Source organism: Parus major, chromosome 13 (assembly GCF_001522545.3).
Source record: "Parus major isolate Abel chromosome 13, Parus_major1.1, whole genome shotgun sequence".
Classification (NCBI taxonomy): Eukaryota; Metazoa; Chordata; class Aves; order Passeriformes; family Paridae; genus Parus; species Parus major.
Window position 1 is genome coordinate 6,322,485 of NC_031782.1, and position 19,083 is coordinate 6,341,567.

The 19,083-nt window shown below is 50.3% G+C and overlaps 2 protein-coding genes across 3 annotated transcripts; one reads left to right on the top strand and one right to left on the bottom strand.

Annotated features, from left to right (window-relative positions):
• Window positions 1-2,701: 2,701 nt before the first annotated feature.
• SMIM3 (small integral membrane protein 3) lies at window positions 2,702-4,375 on the bottom strand. Its single transcript, XM_015642054.3, has 2 exons — window positions 4,293-4,375; window positions 2,702-3,673 (listed from the first exon to the last, which is right to left on the bottom strand). The coding sequence occupies exon 2, from the start codon at window positions 3,670-3,672 to the stop codon at window positions 3,493-3,495; it is 180 nt and encodes a 59-aa protein (XP_015497540.1). The 5' UTR covers window position 3,673; window positions 4,293-4,375; the 3' UTR covers window positions 2,702-3,492.
• A 2,430-nt stretch (window positions 4,376-6,805) lies between these two features.
• On the top strand, window positions 6,806-18,930 carry DCTN4 (dynactin subunit 4). Of its 2 annotated transcripts, XM_015642240.3 has the most exons (14): window positions 6,806-6,976; window positions 8,242-8,312; window positions 8,703-8,881; window positions 9,794-9,837; window positions 10,582-10,689; window positions 11,264-11,284; window positions 12,192-12,265; window positions 12,599-12,711; window positions 13,958-14,067; window positions 15,069-15,142; window positions 15,493-15,547; window positions 16,020-16,127; window positions 16,532-16,629; window positions 16,786-18,930. In XM_015642240.3, the coding sequence occupies exons 1-14, from the start codon at window positions 6,842-6,844 to the stop codon at window positions 16,997-16,999; spliced, it is 1,404 nt and encodes a 467-aa protein (XP_015497726.1). In that variant the 5' UTR covers window positions 6,806-6,841; the 3' UTR covers window positions 17,000-18,930. The 2 variants fall into 2 exon arrangements, with proteins under 2 accessions (XP_015497726.1, XP_015497728.1); XM_015642242.3 differs by lacking the exon at window positions 11,264-11,284 and having other exon boundaries at window positions 6,807-6,976; window positions 16,786-16,999.
• Window positions 18,931-19,083: the final 153 nt, after the last annotated feature.

The following is a 19,083-nucleotide window of genomic DNA, read 5'->3' on the forward strand; positions in this document are numbered from 1 at the left end:
ACTCCTGAGCTCAGTTTCCTAAAACCAAAATAAAAATAAGGGACCTGTTTATCCAAGTCCTGTCTCCTTGTGTCCCAGTGCCAAATCAGCCTCGGTGGAGTTTGGGAATAGGGAAAGAGTTAATGAGACACAGCCGATGGATTCCCTCTCTGCCACTGAGCTTCTGTGGCACCCCAGGCATGTCACCCAGTGTCCCCAGCGTGCTGCACAGAGTGCATGCCATTCTGGAGGCTGCACGGGAGAGCCAAGGGGGCCAGGGGCTCCATCAAGACTGTGCTGCTCCATCCTGCAGGATTGGGGTCCCCCACCCCAAAAAGCTGTGCAGGGCGGGCTGACCCTCGCACGAACCTTTCTGCTGAATTGTTTTTCCACCAGAGCCGGGCAGGAGCCAGCTCCCGCCTGCTGCAGATGTTTGGCAGGAGTCCGGGGCGGGAGGCCAGGCACATCCAGCTCCCCAGCCACCATGCTGCCGCTGCCACCAGCCTCCCTGGCTGTTGTTCCCTGAGCCACGTGCTGGGGCTGCAGAGACCTTGTGCCAGGCTGCATGGGCCCAACTGAGCACAGCAAATGTGAAAGCAGCGGTGGGGACCATCTAGTGCTGCCTGCTTGGCTTGTCCTGGAGCTGACCAAGGAGTATTTTCATGCAGAGGGACAGGGATGGTGCCAGCAGCATGGCAGGACAGTGGCAGGGAACTTGGGCAGCAGCAGACAGCATTGCCCTGGCTAAGAAGCAGTGCAGCTTCCCTCTGGCAGCCTGGCCTGGCATCAATCCCAGGGCAACCTCTGACGCTTTGTTCTAAGTGTGGGATGGGAAGCAAACACAAAGCAAGCTCTGCCAGGCGAGAGGCCCCAGCTCTTTGAGCACCAGGCTTCCCCAGCCCGCAGACTGCCAGCCCGCAGCTCACCCAGCCCTCGCTGCTCTGCCCCAGCCCATAGAAATGCTCCTGCCCATTGTCCCTCCTTCCTGCTGTGAAGGTAGGCTGCCCAGAGGCAAGGTGAGAGCCAGCATCCTTCACCCCCTTCTCCCTTTTGGGACTGCCCCACGTGCCTCCACCAGCAGCAGCCCCCACGGGCCAGCAGCCAGCTCCTGCCACAGGCCAGCACCTCCAGGGAAGCATCCCAGTGGGTGCTGAATCACTTCGGTGCCCACATCACCCTGGCTGCTACAGTGTCACCAGAGCAGGACCCGCTTCTCAACAGAAAGGCATTTTTCCTTGGCAAAACTCCATGCAAATCCTGCCTTCAAGCTCCATCATTCTTCAGGCACTGAAGCCAGGGCCACAGGGGGATTTGGTTATCTCACTCCATCCTGGAGGAGGAATTTCCAACTTGACAGTGTTGGAAATCCAGTTTAAATCCCTTCTCCGCCATCTTAATGCTTTAAAAAATGTCTTGGCTTCTCCCTGCTTTACCTCTGCTGCCATTTAGCTCCATGTTTGTTGTTATTATGAGGAAACCTGTCTTTCCAAGCGCTTTCCTGGAAATGTTTGCCACGGGTTTGAAACTTCCCAGAAAATTCTTACCAAGAAAGGAAATCTCTGACTTCCCTCTGCTGCTCTTGACAAGGGGAATGCAGAGGTGGGAACAGCCATCATTTGTGGTTGCATGGACGGGGGGGGAGGTGTTCCATGCTTTCCTTCGTGTTTTGCTCCAAACCAGGCTTCCTTCCCAAACCACTCCCATGTTTGTGGCTTCTCCTCTATTCCTCTCATAGCAAAGCTGCTCAGCTCTTCTTCCTGGTGCCGCTGGCTATCCCCACAGTGCCCCCAGGGAAGCAATGCTGGGGTGGAGCATGGGGGAAAGCAAAGCCAGGCCTGCTCCCACCCTGCACATCTGTAATGTCCTCCAGCTGCGCTGCACCGTGCCAGCAAGGGAGGGAGTGAGGAAGAAAAACAGCAAAACAACTCTGGTTATTTGCCTCAAACTCTGCAACTCGAAAGGGGAAGAGTTGATAGCTCAAAACAGAAATATGTTTTTTGGCTGGGCAAGGAATAAGTGTCTGCTCCCTCCCAGCACAAGCCAGTGGCTCCAGTTGCTCCCCAGGGTCTGCATCCCTCTGCTAGGCTCCCTCCCCAAGGTGGGAGGTGTTTGCCCAAGGTTCTGCTTCCCTGGGAACATCCTGCCCCTCTGGCCCCACCACCCAATGCAAACCCACATCTGGCTGTTGTGGATCAAGCCGCACAGGGATGGCACACAGGGTTTCCAACACTGCAGGGCCGGTTGCTCTTTTCAGCACAGAAAATAGGATTTAAATAATTCCCACCAGCATCACCGTAGTGTTTCCCCACATCCTTGCCTGATTCATTCTGTCAGTTTTGTGACCTTTCTTGCTGTGAGTCACCAAGATGCAGTTTCAGCCCCAGGGCTCCTGACACAGTGACCCGGCACGAGGCTGGTGTGAGGGAAGTAGTGCCAGTCACCCGAGTGGGAGGAAAACAGCCACAACCACTGTCAGAAAGTCCTGAGGGATCCTTCCCACCCACTGTGTCCAGACTGAGGTTTGCCCTCCTGGAGCGTGGGGCTGGGCTGGCAGTGAGTTTCCTGCTGGGCTCCACGGCCAGATAGAACCGCAGGGACCCTGAGGCAAGGCAGTGCAGGAGGTCAGAGCAGGGAGGGTTTCTGGAGAGGCTGCAAAGTATTCCAGATCCTGCAGAGCCAGACACCACCCATAGTATGGACAGAGCTGCATGACACATTCACATGAAGGATAAAGTCCATTTATTTCATAACAAAGGGGAGTACAAGAGCTTACATGATCCCTTGCCAGTGGCTGGGCACAAACCCGCTCCTCCCGCTTTACCTGCCCAGGTGAGGCGTGCACAGACTCCTCAGCAGGGCTGTTGTGCTGGGCAAACAGTGGGAGCTCTCACTATCAGAAGTGGGGAGTGCAGCCAGTGTGCAGACTGGCAGGAACCACACACTCCTCTGCCCCACGAGACCCAGAGGAACCAAGAGCCCTGCAGGATTTTCCTGTCATTTCAGCAGATAATGGATAGAGAAGTCAGTGCCAGCTGCACGTCTGCTGTGCAGCCAGCACAAGCTCTGTCATCGATGCTTTTAGCCAAGTGCTAAATGCACAGCCAGAAGCCACATCCATCTTGACTCTTTTTTCCCCAACCACCTTGACAGCTGGGACTCCAAAGAAGAAATAACTTTGTCAGGCATTTCCACTCCTTACTGCTTGCCTGGGAGCAGACAGTGAAAGCAAGACCAGCCTGCCTCCGTCACGGGAGTGAGATATTTCCAGCTGGACACGTCTGCAAAGTCACACCTCTCCCCATGCTGCCCGTGTTGTCATTTCCCCCACGGTCCCCGTGAGCTCGGTGGGCAAAATGAGCAGGGGGTACCCAGTGAGAGCCAGGTAGAGGAGCAGGTTCAGGTGCTGGCCCACGCCAGCTCCTGCTCAGGCTCCAGCTCTCAGGGTGCCCTGTCAAGGTCCCTGGCACAGGGTCCCATGCAGTCCCCAGCCCAGCGTCCCCCACTGCCCGTGCCTCACACGATGCCGTTGCGCGTGGGGTGCGTTCGTACTCGGTAAATGATGACGGCAGTGGCTGGGCACAGCACGAGCGCTGTCATGATGAGGATGGTGGCCAGGATGATCAAGACGATGACCCAGATATCCAGGATGTGCTTGGGGAGGTCGGTAGGACTCGTGAGGTGAGGGAGGTCCATCCTTCCAGGAAAAGGCAGAGAAGTGGTGGGACAGCCCCCTCCATCCCTCCCATAGCCAGAGTCCCCTCCAATCCCCTGCTGCTCTCTCCAGGGACACCCCTGTGGCCAGGTCCAGCTTTCACCTTGGGCTCTTTCGAGAGCCTCTGTTAAAAGCTCCTTCAATTACCCCCAAGATTTATAGCATGCTTTGAAGGCACTGGATAAAAGCCCAAGGGAAAAACTTCTCTATTAATTTCTACTGTTTGTTACAGGAGTTGATAAAGGAAAGCCACAGCCGGGTGTCCGGCTGGTCACTCAGCGGTGTATTTCACGTGGGGAAGCGGTGGGGTCAGGTCAGCCAGGAGCCCCCCTTTCTGGGGAGCCTTGTGTGTGCCCCCCACCCGCACCTCGTGCTGAGTCACGGAGTTATCCATCAGCTGAAGGGGACGGAGGGGCCGGGGAGCGGGGACCTCCCTCCACGGGGACCGCGGCTGTGTCCCCGTCCTGGCCCGGCACCTCGGGGGTGGGGACACGATGCCGTGGGGGAGAGGCGGCAGCTGCCTGTGCCCTGTCTGTGCCCTGCCCGTGCCCTCTGTGCCCTGCCCGTGCCCTTCCCGTCCTGCCTGCCCGCATCCCCTTACCCGCGGCGCTGCCAGGCTGCGGCACCCACTCGGAACCCGGCTCCTGCTCCAGCTGCTGCGAGAAGCTCCAGCAGCGGCAGATCCCGCCGGGAGAAAAAGACTCCGCCTGGCCCCGCCCGGCCCGGCCCGGCCCGCGGGGGACGGCAGGGGGGGAGAAGAAGGGGAAGGGGATAGAAGGAAGGGGAAGGAAGGAAATGAAAGGCAAGGTACGGCAAGAGGTTTTTTCTACAGCAGAATAAAATAGGAATACAGCTCTTGTCATCCCACCCCAGAATCTCCACTGGGCGAGTGCCCCCGGAGCTGAGCCCGAAGGTCTCAGGGAAGAACCGTGGGGACATTTCACTTCTTAGTCCTTAACAAAGGGTCTTCCCTACTCCATCCCCCTCCTGCCTGTGCTCAGTTCAGGGCTCACAGGCTCCCACTTGCCCCCGAGGCCAGGGCAAGACCACCCAGAGCCTCCATAGCCGCCCGCAGCGAGGTGCCCGCACTCCCCAGGGATTCGGGCAGGGGGCTTTACAGAGACACGGGCAGAGGTGTTATAAATGCAGATCATATTTTTGGCTTTTCGCAAATATAATGAGTGTTATATGTATAAGATTAGAAAATTTAGCTGTATTAATATAGTTTCCTTTATTTCTGTTACTGATGAAACTTAGAAATAGTGTTATAATACATATATGTTAAGCTATGGTATAGTATTAAAACAAAAACTACTTTTGTTTGTATAACTCAAAGACTGAAAAAGATAGCTAGAGACCCCCTGCGTTCGTAAACTATCTTATCCAGATGAAGACTGCCTGACCAGAGTTCTGGGGGAGGAATTTACTGCATTTCTGTTATCAGGGAATGTAAAACTCGATGGCGCCAAGAAGATTGATCTATTGGAAAGGGGGCAAGAGAAAACTAAACAGAAGAACACCAAAAATCCTAAGAAGAATGTATGAATATGTATAAAACTTTATGGATATGTAGTAGGGTTCTGGTTTTAAGGGACAATCCTTTGTTAGTAAGGTGTGCTCTCTTGGCTGAATGCAGAGACACCCGGCCATATCTGTATACTTTATTTTTATCTCCTAATTGTCTTTTTATTAAACTTTTAAATTCTTTAAAAAAAATATGTGAACCTCGTTTTTCACAGAGAGCATCGCCAGGGAGGGGACAGACCTCAGCCTGCTGGCTGGGAACCGTGTTTCTTCTGCCCAGTGGAATATTCCACTCCACTGGCAATGCTGAATGGCAAAAGCAAGATGGGATGCTCCGACTTTCCTTCTGTGACATAAGCTCAGTGTCAGTCACCGTGGGAGCCACACACTGCACCTCTCACTCCTGCCTTTTCCCAGGGAAACCTGTTGGATTTCAGGTGGTGGAAAGCCCTACCACATGCTCTCAAGACACCCCTGGCCTCCAGGCACGGCCTGGACACGCAGCTCTGCTGGGAGAATGCACGGGCAGCCTCCTCCCTGCCTTCCCAGCAGTGCTCCACTCCAGCTGCTGCAGGCGGATAAAAAGCATGCGGGGTTTTTATCGTGAGCAGCAGCAGATCCTCACGGACTGGGGTTTCCTGTGGAGCTGCAAGCGGTGGGCAGAGGGCATGGACTGACTCCAGGCACTTTGTGGGGATGGATACTGGGATGAGGATGGTGGATTCATGCCACAGGCCAGGCTGGCACTGGTGCCTGTTTGGAGTATCCAGCAGCAAACTGGGGGTGGCTTGCTGATGCGAGCTCTGCCCTCCAGGCACACAGCACAGCATCCACAGATCTCATGCTTCCCTGCTGATTCCACAGCACAGGAATGTTCGTTCTTGTAAAGATCCTATTTAAGTGGACATGAGACGGAAGAGGGACCACCTTTAGGGTGTGAAAAGATCATCCCTTCTGCTGTGCTCTGGTGAGACCCACCTGGAGCTGTGTCCAGCTCGGGGTTCCCAGCACAAGGAGGACGTGGAGCTGCTGGGGTGACTCCAGAGGAAGGCATGGAGCTGTTTCGAGGGCAGAGCCCCTCTGCCCTGGAGCCAGGCTGGGAAAACTGGGGATGTTCACCTGGAGAAGGCAAGGCTCCAGGAGACCTCAGAATCCCTTCCAGTGCCTGAAGTGTCTCTAAGAGAGCTGGAGAGGGACTTAGGACAAGTGCTCAGGAGTGACAGGACAAGATGGAGCTGCTTCCCACTGCCAGAGGACAGGGATAGATGGGACATTGGGAAGAAATCCTTCTCTGCAAGGGTGGTGAGGCACTGGCACAGATCAGCTGTGGCTGCCCCACCCCTGGCGGTGTCCAAGACCAGGCCGGACGGGCCCGGCAGCTCCGGGATGCAAGTTGAGTGTCCCTGCCCGTGGCACTGGGGGACACCGGGGGACACCGGGGGACACCGAGGGCACTGGGGAGCACTGGGGGGCACCGGGGGGCACTGGGGGCACTGGGTGGGACTGAAGCGCCGACCCCCTTGCTTGCCCCGCGGGATCACGCGGTCAGGCCGGTGTGGTGACGTCAGGCGGTGCGGCGCGGTGACGTCAGGCGGCGCGGCGCGGCGGAGCCCGCCCGCTCCCAAGATGGCGTCGCTGCTGCAGTCGGAGCGGGTGCTGTACCTGGTGCGCGGCGAGAAGGAGCTGCGGGCGCCGCTGCCGCAGCTGTACTTCTGCCGCTACTGCAGTGAGCTCCGCTCGCTCGAGTGCGTCTCGCATGAGGTAACGGCGGACGGGCCGCGCCGCACACCGGGCGGGACCGGGTGGGACCGGGTGGGACGGTGCTCTCTCTGTGCACAGCGATTGGGTCGCTCTCCCGCCACTCACTCTATTTTTGCTTTGCTATTGGTTGTTACCGCATCTGGCGGGTGGGCGCAGCGCTGCACGGAGCGCGGGGATTGGTCGCGAGTGACGGATGGGGCGGAGCTGCGCCTTGGATTGGCTGTGCGCGCCTGTCCGTCGGCAGAACTCGGGCTGTGATTGGCTGGGCGAGCGCACCGGGGCGGCTTCCCCTCATGGGGGACGTGCCCCCCTAAACAGCCCCGGCTGGGGGAGCGGGACCCCCCCAAAGCTCGATGGGGTCCGACCTGGGCCGCGGGGACCCCTCACCCCTCGGCGGGACCCCACCGTTGGGTCAAGACCCTCCGCCCCCATCCCCATCGGGCCCAGCCGTGGAGGGGCAAGGACCACCCCCCCCAGACACTAACCCCTCCTCATTATACGCTACCATTTTTGCTGTGGGAACGGGGTTGGCTTCATAAATTGTATTAAAATCGCTGAGCCTGGTTTTGTAAGCTTGTGTAAGCTTGGTTGAATTTAGAAATTTTGATAGATTTGGAAAGCCTTGAAGGAATGACTGTGCAGCCCGGATCTCAGAAGAGACATCTTTAAGGAAATGTTGAGGCCTCTGAAGAGTGGATTTGTGATCTGGCTGTATTGGTCATGAATTCACTGTGGTGTGAGCAGTGTAGTCATTGAGTGTGGCCATGCTTAATAATTAGTTTGAATTCCTCTTCAAGAAGGGGCCCCCAGTCTTCCTGCTCTTGTTTTAATTAACAATATTCACTGTGACAGCAGAGAGATACAAAGCATCTTCTGAAATATTCATGTATCTGACCAATGTAACTGCGGGGACAGAATAAATTTAGGTCTTAAGTAGAAAAGAAAATATTAAAACTGTTGTTCAAGCTGAATATTGAGATTCTGGTGACTGCTAAAGGTCAACACCCAGCTGATCTTTTCCCATTTGCAAGGTGGAGCTGTTTAATCCCTTCTGACATAAGAAACCTTACAATTTGTGTTATTGAAGATCAAAATCTGTCTGAGATGGGGTAAGGTTTTTTGCATACCAAAAAATGTCTCGAGCCTTCCCTGGCTTCACCCTGCTGTTGCAAGAGATGAATTCTTGTTGGATCATGTGGCAGTTTGGGACTTTTTGGACAAAAGTGTGCCAGGTAATGTGTGTGATGTGACTGTGTCTTCTTCAGGTGGACTCTCACTACTGCCCCAGCTGCCTGGAAAACATGCCTTCAGCTGAAGCCAAGCTGAAAAAGAACAGGTGAAGTTGTTTTGGTATTGTTTTTTTTTCATCAAGGTTCCCTATTTAAAACAGTCCCTTCCCAAGTCTGTCTGAAACTCTTCAAAAAGTTACATGGCTGCTTGTTGTGTTTGAGTCTGTTTTGGGGAATATGTGTCTTTCCATGATGTATCATGTGTTGTATCATTTTTTTAATGATCTGGGCTCATAATACAGAGGTTTTTTAGTATCACAGTATGTTTCTCACTGCTGCTGCTCTTATGCTGGCTCTGAATCTCCCATGTTCCTGTGATGACTCTGCTGGCCTTTATCCCTAGTGCTGTTGCCTAGGAGTTAATGATCTGATGTGGCTGTTGGGAGCATTTCTCTCAGCCTGGGACCCTTCTGAGAGCCCTGCCTTGTTGTCTGCAGGTGTGCCAACTGCTTTGACTGCCCCTGCTGCATGCACACCCTTTCCACACGGGCCACGAGCATCCCTGCCCCGCTGCCCGACGACCCAGCCAAGACCACCATGAAGAAAGCCTATTACCTGGCCTGTGGCTTCTGCCGCTGGACTTCCCGGGACGTGGGCATGGCAGACAAGTCTGTCGGTAAGGGACAGTTAAAAGACAGAAAACTGAGTTACAGCACGAGCCCAGTTCATGTTTTGAAGGTAGCAGATAATCCAATTAGCTCCCCACTGTACTACAGACTTGATATCTGTCTAGGACTGGAGTTGTAGTTGGAAATTCACAGGAAAACTCTTTGTTGTTGAAGACTCCTCTGAAGAGTTGAGCTGAGTTGGTGGAATATGTGACCTACTTTTATGCCTGTGTTACCTGAGTAGTGAGAAAACTCGAACTGATTTAGTCAGTGCACTCTCCCCACAGCTGAGATCTTGTTTGTGTGCTTTCACTGTCTTTGAAGCTGCTCAGTCTGACAGCATAAACATGTAATTTATTTTCCATCACTTTTGTTGATTTAGACTTATTCCAGGGTTGCTAGTCAGTGTTTGAATTTGGCTTTTCTCTTCACAAGAGCACTAGAACAAAGCTTTCATCTGTTTTTTTGGTATGTGAGACGTACAGAAAGTACCTGTCAGGCTCCAGAAATGGGGTTGAGTAGGACAAGCAAATCTTCTGACTTCCAGTGTTGATGTGACTGAAAATGGAGCCGAGGATGCAGAGACAGCAGCAGCCAGTAATGAGAGACACACATAAAAGCACATGTACCTGCTGTTGGTGTGACTCCTGGGTGCTATCCTGAGTATCTCTCAGGCTACATTTGTTTAAAAACACAATATGAAAGCTGTCAGAGCTCCTTCATTCCAAACCTGCTTGTGCAGTGCTTTCAGAGGTGTATATTTGTACAGACACGAACTTAAACAATTGCATTGGTAGGTGTAGCAAAAATGGGAATATCATATTTTATAAATAACACCAAGATAGTTGAATGTTTGGTGTGATTTCTCTGTGGCATCTGGAAACCTGTGTGGACTTGGCTTTTTCTCTTCTCTTGTGCAGCAAGTGGTGGCTGGCAGGAGCCGGAGAATCCTCACACACAGAGGGTGAGTGAGTGGGAAAGCTGTGCTTGGGCTGAAATGCATCAGCCAGAAAGAACTGTTAGTGTCAGGCCCTCTCAATCACTTTTTCTGCATCTATATAATCCTTCAGATACCAGTTCCAGTTCCTAATCTGCACCTTGACTGAATTCAATGGAGGGAAGGCCTTTTAGAGGCTCCCCTGAGGATATGGCAGTATAAAATCTCCTTTTGAGAAGAAGCTCAGTTGAAACCAACCTATCTAATGGTGCTATTAAGGTGAATGTGCTGCGTATGTATGTGACAAAAAGCTGTTTTCCAATCAAAAATGTGTCTAGGATCTGGAAAACACAACTGCACCTTTAACACCCTTCCCTGTTACCCGTTAGGGCTCCACTCTAAATGTGACCAGCCTCGGGGAGGGGGGAAAAGATGCTAAAGATGCTGTTTGCTCTGCCAATCCAAATTGCTCAGAGTTGGCCACATGACATTACTCTATGCAGTCATGGCAAATTTGTCAACAGAGTCTCAGTTGCTGAATTGCAAAGTGAGAATTGGACACTAACCTCCAACACACATCAATCCCAAGGGAAGGTCAGTTTGTCACCCACAGTGTGGTTAAGACATGCTAAGGTACACAGGCTTCTTGAAGTACGTCCTGCACAGTACAGCTGGTACTAGGAACAGAGTGAAACAAGTAGCAGGAACCTCAGCTAGTTCACAAGCAAATGCTGCAGCTGAGGTGACAGTGCTCCCTATTCCTCCCTCCAGATTAACAAACTGGTGGAGTACTACCAGCAGCTGGCTCAGAAGGAGAAGATCGAGCGGGACAGGAAGAAGCTGGCACGACGCCGCAACTACGTTCCCCATGCCTACTCGGTGAGCTGGTTGTGCCATCCTCTCAGAGCAGGGAAAGTCATCCACAACAGCCTCTGCCTGGAAAATTAGATAGTTGATAGCACAATAGGGCTGCCCAGCTTTGGCTAATTGAGGACAATATGAAGAGAATGAAGCTTTCTTAAGGGATGAATACTTTTACACTCATTACCGTGTATTACATTGCCACTCTCTCTGCTAGTCCTCCCCATCGCTGCCAGAAGGGTTTACACTTGCCGTGTCAAAGAAATATGTTCTCCAGCAGTGAAGTGCAGTGCAACTGCAGCCACAGTGCCAGTGGTAGCTCTTTCTCAGGACAGTTCATCCCACAGTTCAGTGACAGATAGATCAGCATTGTCTGACACTTCTCTGCATGAAATCACTACTGAAATTAACCTTAAAACTTGGTTGTGGCTTGAATGACTTGTTTATTGTACCTGGCAGGTAAATGCTCACTTGTGACTGCATATGCTTGCTACTTCTATGAATTGTGCTTGCTCTGTGCCCTTGCTTGTGTCTTATGGCTGCATTTTTTGTCTCCATTGCTACCTGCTGCTATTTTGGGGGCTCTCCACAGCAACACACTATACACGTAGTGGTAAGTCTTTTCAGTTTCTGCTGGTGTTAAAGCTCTCATGGTACCAACTGAAGGGGAGTAACAGATCCTACACCCTGCCTCAGGCTGTGGGTGTGCTTAAGAGTTAGGTGAAGTCTAACTCTTCAGAGGGTAACATTTTTTACAAAACATATTTTATGTTAGTTTAGAAACAGGGCAATGTCTTTGAGTAAGTAATGTACACCTGAAAAACAGTCCTTCAGCAAGCTTGGCTTGAGACACAGCTGTCTGTTTGGCCAAGGCAAGTGCCACTAACATTAATCATCTCATCCTTGAAAAATCACCAGAGTAGGCTGATGCTCACATTTCTCATTTGATGAGAATTCAGGTTTTCAGCCCTGCCCAGAAGGAAGATGTCTTCCTCCAAGCACCCTGTGTACAGCTCAGCTGTAGAAAGCTGAGGAGCTCAGCTATTTCTGGTGAGACAGACTTGTAGGTAACAAGGCTTGTAGGAGTTTGAACCTTTCAGCTGCTTCAAGTAGTGCTACAGAGCCTTCCTGATGGATGTATAACCACATAACCCACTTTTTTTTGGCAGCTGAGCTCTCATTCTACGCTACTTGACATGGAGTTGCTCTGAAGAGAATATCCAGGGTAAATGTGTCAGTAGTGCAGGCTGGTGATTTGAGGAAGGAGCAAAAAGCTTTATAAGCAGGAGCCACACACATCTGTCTTTCCCCATCTGCAGTGCAGTGGGAATTGTTTCTCTTTGCTAACAGTTTAAGCAGAAAAATATATCTTAGGAAGCGTTGAATACCTTTTCCTTTTTGCTTTCCTTTGCTTGTATCCCCATGCTTGTCATGCAGCTCAAAGGATGAGTTTGCAGCAGGTAACTTTTTGTCCCATCAGGAAACAGACCTGAAGGTGACAGTTCCTTTTGCCCTTGTAGGACAAATACAGCCTTGGAACAAGGCTTCAACGCCAGAGGCCTGGAGCTCCCATCAGTGCCCTTGCTGGACTCTGGTGAGTCTCAGGGTTGGGGTTACCTTTGGAGGGAGGATTGAAGGTGTAATCAAGAGAGGAGTAAAGCAACTCTAGGAAGATAATTAGCAGATAGCAGTGAGAGAAGATTTCTCCATTCAAGCACTGCAGAGGTGTCAGGTCCTCAGCATCTCTCAGCTGCAGCTCCAGATGTTCTGCTTTCTCCCAAGAGGAACAAGTGACCATTCACACTCTTGTTGCAATTATTGTTGTGCAATCTCAGATCTCGCTGCCTTCTGTGCTGTAGTTACTGCTGTTACTGTCAGAACACACATGCCTTATTTAATGACTGAGTTGCCCCTTATTTTGCTTTAGCCTGAAAGAAGGAGAAGACCAGAAGGAGATCAAGATCGAGCCAGCTGATGCAGTGGAAGAAGTGGAGCCTCTTCCTGAGGATTACTACACAAGACCTATCAATCTGACAGAAGGTGAAACCTTAGTATTCTCTGACTTTTTGCCTTACATTTTGTAACATGGGCATTGCCTAAAAGCTTGTGACATTCCTCATGATCCAAGTTTTTGGTCATTTTCATCCTGGGATTGAAATATTGGGAAATACATGACTTCTTACATGGTAACTTTGAATGCAGCCTCAGCTTCATGTTGTACATGGAAAGCTCAAGAGACAGAAGGCCTGAAGGGTTATTTAATTTTCTTGCTGGCCTTAATTTTTGTGTGTGTGAAGCATCAACTTTTGGATGGAGAAAAAAGCTGATGTCCTTGTTCACATAATAGCAGGAAATAAGGAAATAGCAGCTGCTGGGGAGCCGGAATCAAAAGTGGGCTGTTGAGTAACAATTGCGCATTGCTGTGACATCAGCTTGGAACAGCCTGTGTGCACTTGCCAGTTCTTTGGCTGACTCATTAATTTAATCCACAAATACTGTAAATTTATCCGTAAGACTCGGTGCAAACGGGATAAACCAGCAGGCACAGGAGTGATGTGGGCTTCCAGCTGAGGTGGTCCCAAGTGGAATGGATGATGTAGTTCTGCAGGCCTACAGAGTCAGCCAGTATCAATTAATTCATGCAAGGTTTTCAGAAGGGGTAGATCATCCTTGTCTCCTTCTCTCGTGAAACTGTTGCCATTGTGAGTTTGATGTTGGTGCAGAAGACCAACAGGAAGAACTTTCCTGGTTCCCCACAGTGAGGGAGGGAAAGGTGCCAGGTGGCTCATTTGCCTCTCCAGCACTGGAACAGTGAGGAGCCTGCATTTTGAGAGAAACCCATGGGAGGTTTTGGCTGCTGGGAGTTTCTTGCTTTGGGAACTATGTTTTCTCTAATTCTACATGTGAGTGTGAGTTACTCAAACTCCTTGCTAAAAATCTGTGTATTGTAGTCATGCAGCACCCAGCTGTGAAGGTAACAAAGCTGTGAAACTCATTTGCTGTGGTGAGGGAAAGAACTATGTTTTAGTTATTACAAAACTTTTGTTTCCATCCAAGCTCAGCTTTGAAGAAAGATGTGGGTCCCTTATTTCTCACCAGTGCTTTTGCCTTTCTATATCTAGAAATGTGATAGTTGCCAGTGGCTTCTGAATTACAGGCTGCAGGTGAAATTAGGTGTCTTGGAGGTGTGGCAGGTCTCCACACAGTGTCAGGTGCATACGTAGAATCCAGCTAGAGTTTCAGTTCCTGAGACATTTCTTTGTCTTGCTTTCTGTTGTGTCCCCAGTGACGACTCTGCGCCAGCGCCTGCTGCAGCCTGACTTCCAGCCCATCTGTGCTTCCCAGCTCTACCCACGTCACAAGCACCTCCTGATCAAACGCTCACTGCGCTGCCGGGTAGGGAACTCAATCCAGAGAAGTGCCTTTTCCAGGCTCTCAGGACGTGGCTGCTGGGAAATGGGCTGTGTGTTTCTCTTTTAAAAGAAATTACTCAAATGCTTCTGGTTGCTGAAAGTTCTCAGCCAAGTTAGTGGTAACAGCACTAAGGGGGTGAGGGAGACTGTCACATCTCTGGTGTGGTGACAGTTGTGAAAGGGGTACAACATTGTCAAAGATGCATAAAGATACAAAGGTGGTTTGTGCTAGTGCCCTGCTAGCCAAGGAGTCAAAGAAAACTGCCAGTATAGTTGAAATAAAAAAAAAAAAATTGCTGTTACTAAAGACAAAAGTCAACAAACAAAATATGAGGGAGAGGCAGTGCAGAATACTGAAGATGCCACTAGAGTGAAGGCAGGAAGAAAGTATTTCAGAGAAGCAAAGCAAAGATCTGGGAAGTGAAGACAGGCAAGAGTTAAATCCAAGTTCTGTTGTTGGCTTTCTACATGGCCTTTATTGCATGATTTGTTTTCTCAGTCATACAAGGGTGTTTATTTATCTAGTTCCTAAAGTAATAGAGCAATATTCTTAAAACTATTTAAGACACAGAATGCTTTGCAAATGCAGAATAGTTTTTCAGAAATAAGTAATGTCAAGCTGATTTTTTTATTTGAAGAGTAGCATATGAGGAGATCAGGACTTACAGCTGCTTCATTTTTTTAATGGATTCTGGAGCATAGGTCAGAGGGCTTACAGTTATTTGTGCTGCAGTCTGTGTCCAGGTGTTTTGAAGACTGGTTCCAAGTCTTGTGTTTCTGAGATTGCACTAGTAGCGCTGGATATGACATTATAGAGTATCAATAGCTGAGCACATTGATGGCTACATGCACCCCAGATAGTTTTTATGTGCTGTGCTGGAGGCTGTAATGTCATGGCTGGTGACACAGTACTTGTGGCTCTGATTCTTCATTTTGTGACTGCACACTGTTTTTTGGTGCTGACTTAAATACCTTTCTCTCTAGAAATGTGAACATAACCTGAGCAAACCAGAATTTAATCCAACGTCTATCAAATTCAAGATCCAGCTGGTTGCTGTGTAAGTACAAAACAGGGACTGGGGACAACAACTCCCTGTCCATGCTTAGTTAATGCCTTCTATTTTAATTTCCTTTGACGTCTTGTGGGATTGTGTCATCCCTTAGGATGGTGAAATCACCTTTTTAAATATATTTAGCTTATCTGTAATAGGTTTGCTTGCTGATCTACTAAAGATTTCAGCAGTTTGACAAAAGCACTGCATGCTGTGCCAGCCCCAGACTGTAGCAGGGTTTGTAGGATTAGGGTTATGCAGCAAAAGGACACTTCATTTTTCCTTTTAGGAAAGTTCTCATAGCTTTACAGACAGCAACACAGTCCCTCACAGTCATTTGCTCTGTTATTTTGTAGTAACTACATCCCTGAAGTGAGAATCATGTCTATTCCAAACCTGCGCTACATGAAGGTCAGTAGCTTTTCCAGAACTGTCTTGGGCTGAGACATAGGCAGGAGCTGTGAATGTGAGATCTTTTTGGAAGATGATGTGGTGTGATGGTTGTTCCCCGAGGGCTCCATTCATTCCATGCAGAGGGTGCAGGGGTTAAGGGAGTGGCCAGAACACTGCATGTACTTGTCACTGCAGCAGTAGGTTGCTGTGCAATGTGACATCTGACATCACAAGCACTTGCCAATGTCTGAAGAATAAAAGGTGTGGAATTGAGATCTCAGCCAGACTCCCAAAATGCATTTCTTATATTAAGAGTTTTGCATAGCGTTGGTGCCTTTCTTATGGATGAGGGGTGGTCACTGTCCATCCCTTGAGAGGATGTGATGCAAATTTTGAATGTGTTGATCAGTCTGAGAAGATGGAGGTAGTTACAGTAACAATTAATTTTGGCACAGTTGCTTCTTGAACTGTGATTTCTGAATCTCCCCAGGAGAGCCAAGTCCTTCTGACTCTGACTAATCCTGTGGAGAACGTCACACATGTCACATTGCTGGAGTGTGAGGAGGGAGACCCTGATAACATCAACAGCACTGCCAAGGTATTGATTGCACTCTCCTGCTGTGTAAGCCCAAGCCTCTTCCAGAGTTTACCACTCCCATTTGTCCTTCCCCAGGCCACACTTTTCATATGTCCTTCAGCCCCTGCCAACTGTGCTGCTTTTCCCTCCTTGGAGCTTAAATGACTGTCACCAATGTAAACAGCAGCCCACAAAGTATTTTGAAATTGTGTCTGTTCACTGATACCAAAACCCAAGGGAGAGATTTATCATTTCACTGGCAGGGTGCTAATCAGGCTCTCCTGGAGCAGAGAAGAGCTGAGGATGAATCTGTTTTCTGTTAAACTGCAGTGAAGCAGACCTCAGAAGAGGAGAGCCCTCTCCTGCTTGCAGTGTAGCTGGTGATCAGTGCTGAAAGGCTTCTTTCTCTCCATGCTTTGTTTCAGGTGGCAGTTCCTCCCAAGGAGCTTATTCTGGCTGGCAAAGATGCTGCAGCAGAATACGATGAGCTGGCAGAGCCTCAAGACTTCCAGGATGACCCTGAGTGAGTGGGGATTCTCTCCCTTGAAAACTTGGCTTTTTGAATAACTCACTCTCCTGTCTTCAGTGTGGTGTGAGTTCCTCTGGGAGCATTGTTCCACTTGGAACAATGCTTTGAGAACTTGGCTGACCCAATGTTCCTTTGTGTTCTGCCTTGCAGTGTCATTGCCTTTAGAAAAGCCAATAAGGTGGGAGTTTTCATCAAGGTCACCCCACAGAAGGAAGAGGGTGAAGTGATTGTGAGTTTCAAGATGAAGCATGAGTTCAAAAACCTCACTGCTCCCATCCGGCCCAACGAGGATGGCGACCACACCTCTGAGGTGATCTGGCTCACCCACCACGTGGAGCTCAGCCTCGGCCCCGTGCTCCCTTAGCGGCTCCCAGCGCTTGCTCCCGATGGCTGGATGGACTGGCACCCTAAGAAAGCACTTGGTGAAAGGTTCTGCCAGAGCTCCTTTGTGATGTGTGGGTGTGCCACGGGCCAGGCCGGCCGCCAGGAGGGGGCTGAGGCTGCCGTGGTTTGGGCTGGTTTGTTCTCTCTCCCCTTGTCGTAGTGCCCACTAACCACCACTCCTCTTCCCCTGACTGCCACAGGCTAGAGTAACTTGTAGCACGTGTTAGAGCACAGAAAATGATCTCCCTCCAGGTTTGCACTGAATTCGGCTTTATCAAGAGATAATTAGGGCTGAATTTGGATTTATAAGTAGAAAAGCACCCATACTGGTTTTTTCTCCATGTCAGCCCACAGACCTGATGTTCCATACCCAATAATAAACAACTTCTCTTTCACACAGAGCAATGCCCTTCCCAGACAAACATTTTAAGGAGTGTTCCTGCCTTCTGAATTCTAGCAAGTTACTGCCAGCGGCACGATCTTTTCTTTTGGTCTTCTGCTTCCTCATAGGATACCTCAACTGTGGGGGCTGGGCAGTAGAGCCCTACCCCTCTGGCATATGTAGCTCGCTTAGCCAAGGTGGCAGATGTGTTTTCACAAAGGAGTTGATCAGTTTGCCTTTAAAATTTAAACATAGTGTACTGTAGTGTTTATGGATCTGACTGGCAACCAAGCCCGCCATCAGCCCGCTGCATCTCAGCTGGATGTGGCAGCAGGATGTGCTGTAAGCTGGGAATTCAGGTTCTGCTGCAGCTCTTGAGTGAGGTAGGAATGCTCCAGAGAGGCTCCCTGGCAGACTTCAGCTCAGTAAGTGTTGTGTTGCTAGGGGTTATAGCAATGAGGGTATGAAACCTGGAGAGTTGAGATTAGTTCTGGTAATTATAAAGCTACAGCGGTGATTTGAGTTCATAATCTTTGTTTTTCCAGTTAGGGTGGGTGGGAGGGAGGTGTAAAGGTGGAAACTCATTATATGTTAACTACACACACTACCAGAAGGTCATTTACGCTGGGTGTAATTTGGCTGCAGTCCAAGCTAAAATGGCTGATTAAGAGCTGTGTATCCAGGAGACTGAATTACCAATAAGTGCATGGCTAGTGCAGGCAGGTGAGATGGCTCTTCCTGCAGAGCATTCCCTCTTCAGACGTTGACCTTTGTTAAACATTTCTGAGGGGCTTTGACATGCTGCTGTGCTGGGAAAGGCTTGAATACCAGCCAGCCGTGGCCATCATGATGCTTGTGCCACAGCTCTGGCAGCCTGGATCTGCGAATCCTCTGCATGGAGGGGTAGGATGAGGCTGCCTGTTCTCTGGGAGCGTGGTGCAGCACCCCAGAACATCCCAGAACATCTTCCTTAGCGCAAGGAACCTGCCATGGTGTGCTGGAGGGGCGCACACCTCACAGCCCTGGTCCTGCAGCGGGTTTCAAAGCGGCGAGGCATCACGTTTACAACTCTGTGTAGGTGACACACAGATGTACAGCATGAGTTTGAGACTTGTAGTTAATAGTTAATGTGTAGTGCTAATGCCTGCTGCGGCTTTCCCTGTCCAGATAACAAAGCACTTCACCTCTGGCCACAACTTCTGTTCAGTAGCCAAAACAGCTGCTGTATTTGTAACACGACCACAGAAACCTTCCAGGATCCAGGCTTCGAGCTGTGCCTGGGGCTGGGGTTTACTGTAGGCAACGTGACCTGCGCCCTTCTCACTGAAAACAAAAGGTGCATTGGGCTGTGGCGTTCTGAGCGCTCTGACGAGCTCGGCGAGCTCTTTTCTCCCCTCCCTGTAGGTGCTGTAGGCGATAGGAAAGGTATTGGCGTGTCCCTGCCTCTGTCCCCGCTCCCCGACAGGCGCCCGTTGCCTTATGCTTGACGTCGTGTAGTGACCTTCAATAAAACACACGTGGCTCTCGGATTCTTTGCGCTGGCTCTTATTCCAAAACAATCATTATTTAAACAAAACAAAAAGCGGAGCTCCCCCGTCATTTCCCAATGGTCTCGTTCCCGAGTTCCCCCCCTCTCGTTGCCCGTGGTCTCGCCCGTTGAGCCGTGCCCGGAGCGCCCCCGG